We start from the raw sequence: 8,462 nt of genomic DNA on the forward strand, positions 1-8,462 counted from the left end.
TTTCTTTTTTGCATACTTTTTTTTTGCATATTTTTTTTTTTATATTTTTTTTTTTTATATTTTTTTTTTTATATATTTTTTTTTTTTTATTTATTTATTTATTTATTTTTATATATTCATTTCATTAATAAACCTTGAAACAGTATTTTTTTCAGAATTATTATTTTGAACGGAACATAATAAATATAGTAAAAATTTGGCTCTAGTAATTCCCACATAAAAAATTTTCCTTTCTTCAATAATATCTTGTTTACTATCAACAGCTTGTGGAATTTCTCCTTCTGTTACATTTATAATAAAAACAACTTTCCATTCCAATCCTTTTGCTTTGTGTATAGTTGTTAAGGTCACTTTTTCTACTAGCATCTTTTCATGTACATTATTTTTAAAATCATTAAGAAAACAAAATAAACAATCTAAACATGACTGTTGTAATAAGTTTGGTTTATAATCAGTTGTCATTTCTAAGAATATAAAAATATTTTGTATTTCATTATATTTTAAATCTTTATCTCCTATATTAAATAATAATTCTAGATCTTTTTTTATTCTTATTTCATTCACAACATTTACATCCAACATGTCACTATTTATATTACTATTATTATTATTATTATTATTATTATCACTAGACATATATTTTTTTGTGTCCTTACCGTTTTCTATAAGCTCTCCAAAGGTACGTTTTTTGATATTTCCTTTTTTATCTTCAACATTTATTGAACAACTTTCTTCAGTTGTACATAAATTATTAGTATATGATACCTCATCATATATATTGTCCTTATTTTTTTTATCACCATATATATTGTCCTTATTTTTATTATCACCATATATATTTTCTTTATTTTTATTATCACCATATATATTTTCTTTATTTTTATTATCATCATATATATTGTCCTTATTTTTTTTATCATCATATATATTGTCCTTATTTTTTTTATCATCATATATATTTTCTTTATTTTGATTATCCAGTTTGACCCTTTTTTCTATCACCCGGTGAGAACACAATTTCTCGTGCTCATCCGTTTGTCTTTTATTTATTAATTTCAGATCGTTTTGTGCATTACCGGTGATATAATTGTTTCCTTCCATTTTCTCGCTACATTTCTTTTGAGCTGCATGTAATTCCATGTTATCATTCCTTTCGTGAGATATGGTTTCATTCATAATATTGTTTTCCTTATTTTCTTCGTCCCTTTTCTTTTGTATTTTGGCTTGTAACCTTTTTAGAAAATTTGTTTTTTTTAAAACTTCTATTACTAAATAATAGACAGAATTAATATGTGCAGCAAACTTTAAGAAATAATTAATACAAAAGAAAAAATCTACAATGTTCTTTAATTCGTTTTCTGTAAATATATTTAATAGACGTAATGATTCTTTATTTATTGTTTGTTTCTTATTTAGAATAAATAAGTGAGTAATACTTTGAACACATGAAAAAAGAGATAAGTTATCCTTGTTTCTTCGTTCGTGTTTATGAATTTTATTTTGTTGTGTTTTGATTTGTATAATATCATGAGAATGTTGCATTAGTATGTTGGATAAATGTTGATTTGTTTGACAGTTTGTTAATTTATCTATTATTTGTTTTGTATTTTTCAAATTTTTTATTATTTTAAAAGCTTTTTTAAATATGATATTATCATCTACATTTAATAAAAACCTAAGAAATGTAATTAATTCAATAATTTCTTTAGATCCGAAAAAAGCTTTTTTTTTGTTTAATTCTTTTATAGGTATTTTAAAAGTATCGATATCAAATATATTATGAAACTGTTTGATATATTCTTCATATTTTTGATTATTTTTATATATATTTATTTCATGGTTTCTAATAGGTGAATTTTTATATACATCCTTTGTGTTCTTATTTTCCATAATATTTTTATTGTATTCTTTTTGTTTTATGAGATGATTTTGTTTATCATTTAAAAATTTGTTGATTAAATATTTATATGCTTTCTTCTTAATATCCACATTATGTAAACTCTTTAATGTTTCTTTTAATGTTTTGTTCGTTCTACATAAAATAACAAAGTCTCCATATTTATAATTATAATTTTTTTTTAAATAAATTATTTCGGACAATATATAAGAAATTTCATCAGATGGTGTTTTGAATGCATGGAATTGAATTTTATTTCCTTGAACATTATTCGTATAGAGTTGTTTTTGTATTCTACATGTTTTATTATTAATAATAAGATTCTGAGAAACTCTAACAATTTCTTTTGTACTTCGAAAATTATTATTTAATTTAAATAATAAACAATTACAATCTTTTAAAAATTTATAAAATACATTAATATGAGCACCACGAAAAGAATATATGGATTGATCATCATCACCTATAACGGTTAGACTTCTATCTTTTAAATTCAATTTTTTTTTTTTTTTTTTTGTTTCATTACAATTATGATTAAAAAATGTTTTTTCTTTTTCTATATCTAATAATTCCTCATTGTTCCTATATATATTTTTTTTATTATAATAAGTATCGTTGATTTGGTTAAGAGCGTATTTTTTTTTCTTTTTTTCTATTTTTACATATGAATATGTGGACGATGGAGATGAGTTGATTTCATCTTGTTTATATGATAATATAGTTTGTGTTTTTATTTTTTGTTGATTTATAAAAGTATTTGTTTTTTGTTTATTTTTTTCTTCTTCTTGAGAGTGTTTCTTTGTTGATTGTTGGTTTTTATTTTGCATAAGTATGTTATTACAATGTTTGTCAAAATATATTTGATCACAAAGTTGTTGATCAACTTTATGTTCATTAAAAAAGTTTTGAACAGAGTGACTGTATTGTTTAGATTTATATGTGGACATAGAAATATAATGATTATCTTTCATATCTTTCATATCTTTAATATCTTTCATATCTTTCATATCTTTCATATCTTTCATATCTTTCATATCTTTCATATCTTTATTTTCCGAATTTCTTGATGTATATATTGATTCATTAAAAGTAGAAGGAACATTATGATTAACAAAATATTGTAAAATATTAAATTGTGTTGTATTGGTATCTTGAAATTCATCACAAAATACGTAATTCCATTCTTCTAGGATTTTATTTCTTATATCTGAATTATATTTCATAAGACGATAGGTCTCAATTAATAAATCATCAAAATCATAATATATATTTTTAGCTTTCTTAAATATTTTTTTATATTCTTCATAAAACATCTTTTCTACATCATTAATTTCTATTTTTATATTATATAATTCTATATATTTCATTAGTTTTATTTTTTTTTTTAAGAATATTATATTTTTTTTTTTCAACACACTTTCTACTTGTTCATTTGCAAAGTAGTCATTTGTTTGTTCATAAGAATGTTTAAAATTGTATAAATAATTATAAAACTCATCATCATCATCATCATCATCATTATTATTATTATTATTATCATCATTGTTTAGAATATCATTTTGTGTATCATGCTCTTCTTCATAGAGTTCTTTTTCTTCGTCTTCTTTTATTTCTGCGTTCTTCATACAATTAATGAAATAAGCTAATTGGGATGGTATACCTTTAGCTTCGTTATAATTCCCACAATTATTATTATAATAATAATTATTATTATTATTATTAATATTATCATCATTATTAATATTATCATCATTATTAATATTATCATCATTATTAATATTATCATCATTGTTAATATTATCATAATTATTATTATTATCATAACCACATATATTATTATCATCACCACATATATTATTATCATCACCACATATATTCTTATCACTATCCGTGTTAATTTTATCGGGGTCATTATTTTTGGTACCACCCTTGTTACCCTTCCTTTCAAGGATACTAATAAATCCAGGGTGAGTACTTTTCGTCTTGCTCATCATAGAAGAGTAAAAGTTATTAAAAGCTAATTTAATAATATTGGTGTTAATAAAATCAGTTAATATTTTAAAAGTTCCTTTATACTTATAAAGGATATATCTACAAAAAGAATGTATAGTTCCTATAAACATCACAGTATTAAGTACTTTAATTATACTTTTATTCATTGTATTATTTAAAGTACATTTATTTTTTAAACTGAAATTATTATTATTTTTATTATTAAATAATTTCTGATTTATATTATTATCTACACATATATCTATTAAACAATTTATCTTCTTCATAATTTTATCTTTTAAATCGCTAGCTGCATAATTAGTAAATGTAATACAAACTATAGACTTCTTTTCTTCGATAATACTTTTTATAATTCTCGCTGTTAATGTAGATGTTTTCCCAGATCCTGGACATGCTATAATACATAAATTTACATTCATAGGAATTTCAATTATTTTTTGTTGTTCCTCAGAAAAGTTATTAAATAAAATATTTTTTAAGATCTCCGTGCTCTTACTTTTCGTTTTTTTCATCTCTACAGAGGCTGAGGAAATATTTTTACCCACCTCATCTTCATTCATTATCAATCAAAAAAAATAATAAAATAAAAAATATATAAATATATTATATATATATATATATATATATATATATATATATATATATATATACATATATATTTTTTTTATTTATAGATAAGTATATTATTTTATTATTTTTTCTTTTTATGAATATAAAATGTGTATATAACTATGGATATATAGGTAAATATCAACAATGGATATATATTTTATTATACGTGTTATATTTTTTTAAAAAAAATATATAATAATATAAACACATATTAAAAGAAAGATATGTATATATATATATATATATATATATATACATATGAATTTAAAAAAATAAATACACAAAAAGGGTTATTTGATATGTATTATATATATATATATTATATGTATAATTTATGCCTTTATTTTTTGTTATGTAACTTTTATATATTTAACCATAGACATAATACATAAAACAAAACATTATTTTAATTATATGAAATGATAAAAATAAAAATAAAAATAAAAATTGTAATTCTTTAATATTGTATACATATTTTTGTATAAAATGCCTTTTCATTTTTTTCTTTCTTCAAATAAAAAGAAAATTTAATCAAACAAAAATATATCCGTATATGTATACATATTATTATATATATAAATAATATATTATATATATATAATATATAATATATGCATAATTAATATATGTTGAAAATATTCTTAATTTTATTTAATAAAAAATTTTTCCCTTCGAATTTATTAACATATATTATATATATATATATATATATATATATATATATATATATATATATATATATATTATATTTATATTTATTTATTTACAATTTTTATAAAGAAGCAAAAATAGCAAATTGAAAAATATATATATATTTTTTTTTTTTTATATATATGTTTTTATATGTTTGTGTTTTAATTTTATTGCTCTATTTCGTTTTGATACCCTTGGAGCCGAATTTTTTTTTTTTTTTTTTCAGTTTTTTCTTTATTTATATTAATAATGTTAGTATCGCAAGGATCTGTTCTTCTAATTATAATAAGAATACATACATGTATTATAGAGGTGATTACAAATCGAACAAGATAAGCGACCTTAATGTTGAAGATAAAAAAAGAGAATCTGTATATAAGTATAAGATACTTAATAATTTGTCTTTGAAGAATAATAAATGGGATGATATAAATTCATACAAAATAAATAAAGTAAAGAATAAAGATATATATTTATATATATATAAAAATCAGAAGAAAAATATATTTATAAATACAAAATTGAATATATTACAACAGAATATAATATTCTATACATTACAAAATAATAATAATTATAAGCACAACAAATTGGTGTATTCTAATTTTATATTACCATATCCCAGGGGCCTATATAACAGAGGAGGGTATTCTATAAAGGACATATCTTTTAAATATATTCATCCTTACATTTTTCAAAAGAGAAAAGGGTGGTACTACTACTATCCTTTTATGAAAAAGATTAAAAAATTTATTTATCACGATAGGAATTGTAATAAGAATATACTAAGAATGAATGGGCAAAAAAATAATTATAATAATTATCCTAATAAGGACGATAAACAGGATAATAATCATGTGGGGAATTTAAAATATAACTATTATTTGGGTTGTGACTTTCCTGATGAAATTATAAATAATTATAAGGCTGCCGGGTTTTTTCTTATAAAAGCAGACATTAATAATAATAATAATAATAATAATAATAATTATCGGAGTGACCGTGGTCACGAAGATAACAATATCATTAATCATAACCAGAATAACCATAGTAATAATAAATACGATTATTATTATGATAATGTGAACTTGAAGACGAACCCAAAAGGTATCAATATAAAATTTCTACTAGGGTCGGATCCCCTTACAACCAAAGATATGATGAAAATAATAAATGAAGAAGAAAAAGAAAAAAAAAGAAAAGAAGGAGAATTAAATATTTTAGGAGGGAAAAAAAATGCCGAAGAAAAATATCCTATTCAAACAGCTTATAGAGAATTAAGTGAAGAAAGTTTATATATGTATAATATTTTCCTTTCTTATTTTAGTTACTTGCATTATGTTATGAAAAACATGTTACCCTCATCAAATAATAATAACAATAATAATAATAATAATAATAATAAAAAGAGTAATTATCAAGAAAATATCATTTCTTCATATGAACATTTTTTAAGTAACAACTTTTTAAAAGATATATCAAATTATACTTTACAAGAAAAAGAAAAAATAATAAATTTGCACATCAACAATCTTATGATATTTTTTAAAGAAAAAGGATTTAATTTACAGGAATATTATAATGAGATCTATAGATGTTCTTTACCCCCCCCTTCCTTAAATAAGGCTATGCTGGACAAGAAGATGAACCATCACAAGAAAGAAAAAAAAATGAATGATACACTAATACGTGATACCCAAATAAATGATACCCAAATAAATGATACCCAAATAAATGATGCACTAATACGTGATACCCAAATAAATGATACCCAAATAAATGATACCCAAAGGTATAATATTAATACACAGAGTGACTTGTGCGATAATTCCATAAACAATTTAAATATTAACAATGGTCATTCCAACATGTTTGAAGGTCAAGTGATGGATAAAAATAAACTGAACCCTTATGAATATATACACAAAGAAATAAACATTTACCAACGTGTAGAAGATTATAGCAAAGAGAATTTTAAATTATACTATAAAGAAGGAAAGTATTGTGTATATTTTTTTAATGTTCTTCAATATGATTATAGAAATATGTTACAATATATGAATAATTTTTTTTGGGAAAATTGTACGATTTTTTATAATATATTATTAAAAGAGAATTATAAATTTTTAATTTCTTCACGTTTAGAAAAAAATAGTGAGTATGAAGCATATACATTTAATAATATTCAATTTGAAAAAAATGTTCATCCTACTTTATATGAAAATTTTATAAATGTAGAGAATTATAATGAATCTGTATATAATGATAAGAATAAAACAAGTTATTCTTTTTATTATAATTTAAATAAAAATCAAAATACAAAATTTGATTCAGGATTTATGAATAATCTTATGTGGGTTGATTTTTCGATAATTCTTTTACAATTAGTTATAGATAATGAACGTTCAAAAAATGTTGCATTTAATTTATATAATATATATGAACAAATTATTAAAAATTATTATAATCATAAACAAAATAACAAAAAAGAATATATAATTTTTTTTGATAATGGAAATTCATTAAATATTTCATATAACATAATAAATAAAATATATGAATTATATAATCCTTTTCATTATAATTTAATATCTTTATTTAAAAATAAAAAATATTCGCATTTCTTAATTCTTCTTTTTTCACCATTTAATACAAAATTAAATAAAAATAATTTACACCAATATTTATCAACTAATATCAATATACCCTTCAGAAAATTTTTTAAAAGATTAATTCTTTCTTCTTCTGTATGGATATTCTTTTTCTTTAATTTCATTACAAGTGTACCTACAAAATGAGATGGATAACTCTCATCTTGTCTGTGTATAAATAATTAACCTTATAAAAATATAAATATATAAAAAAAAAAAAAAAAAAAAAATATATATATATATATATATATATTTATATTTATATTTATTTATTTATTTAGTTATCCTGTTTTTTTGTATTTCTTAAAGCAAAACAGTATATATATGTTATCATATATATATAATATATATATAATATATTGATTTTTTGAAGTTCTATAATCGGCAAGAACAAAATAACCTCCACATGAATAATAACATATAAAATAAATGTATTACATATATATATATATATATAAATGTTTATACCTTTTTAAAGAATATATATTTTTTTTTTTTTTTTTCCACGTGTATCCATATAAGCACGTAATTTTTTCTTTCCTACTCCAAAAAGGGAATGTATAAAAAAATTAATTTTTTTTTTTTTTTTTTTTTTC

The 8,462-nt window shown here is 20.1% G+C and overlaps 2 protein-coding genes across 2 annotated transcripts; one reads left to right on the plus strand and one right to left on the minus strand.

The window, feature by feature from the left end:
* Positions 1-108: 108 nt before the first annotated feature.
* On the minus strand, positions 109-4,470 carry PRSY57_0513200 (ATP-dependent DNA helicase UvrD, putative; the record flags this gene model as incomplete). The annotated part of the gene is made up of 1 exon (XM_012906201.2): positions 109-4,470. The coding sequence occupies one exon, from the start codon at positions 4,468-4,470 to the stop codon at positions 109-111; it is 4,362 nt and encodes a 1,453-aa protein (XP_012761655.2).
* Positions 4,471-5,355: 885 nt separating this feature from the next.
* PRSY57_0513300 (hypothetical protein) lies at positions 5,356-8,013 on the plus strand (the record flags this gene model as incomplete). The annotated part of the gene is made up of 1 exon (XM_012906202.2): positions 5,356-8,013. One exon carries the CDS (start codon positions 5,356-5,358, stop codon positions 8,011-8,013), a length of 2,658 nt encoding a protein of 885 aa, XP_012761656.2.
* Between the last annotated feature and the right edge of the window lie 449 nt (positions 8,014-8,462).

Source organism: Plasmodium reichenowi, chromosome 5, assembly GCF_001601855.1.
Source record: "Plasmodium reichenowi strain SY57 chromosome 5, whole genome shotgun sequence".
In the NCBI taxonomy this organism is placed as follows: Eukaryota; Apicomplexa; class Aconoidasida; order Haemosporida; family Plasmodiidae; genus Plasmodium; species Plasmodium reichenowi.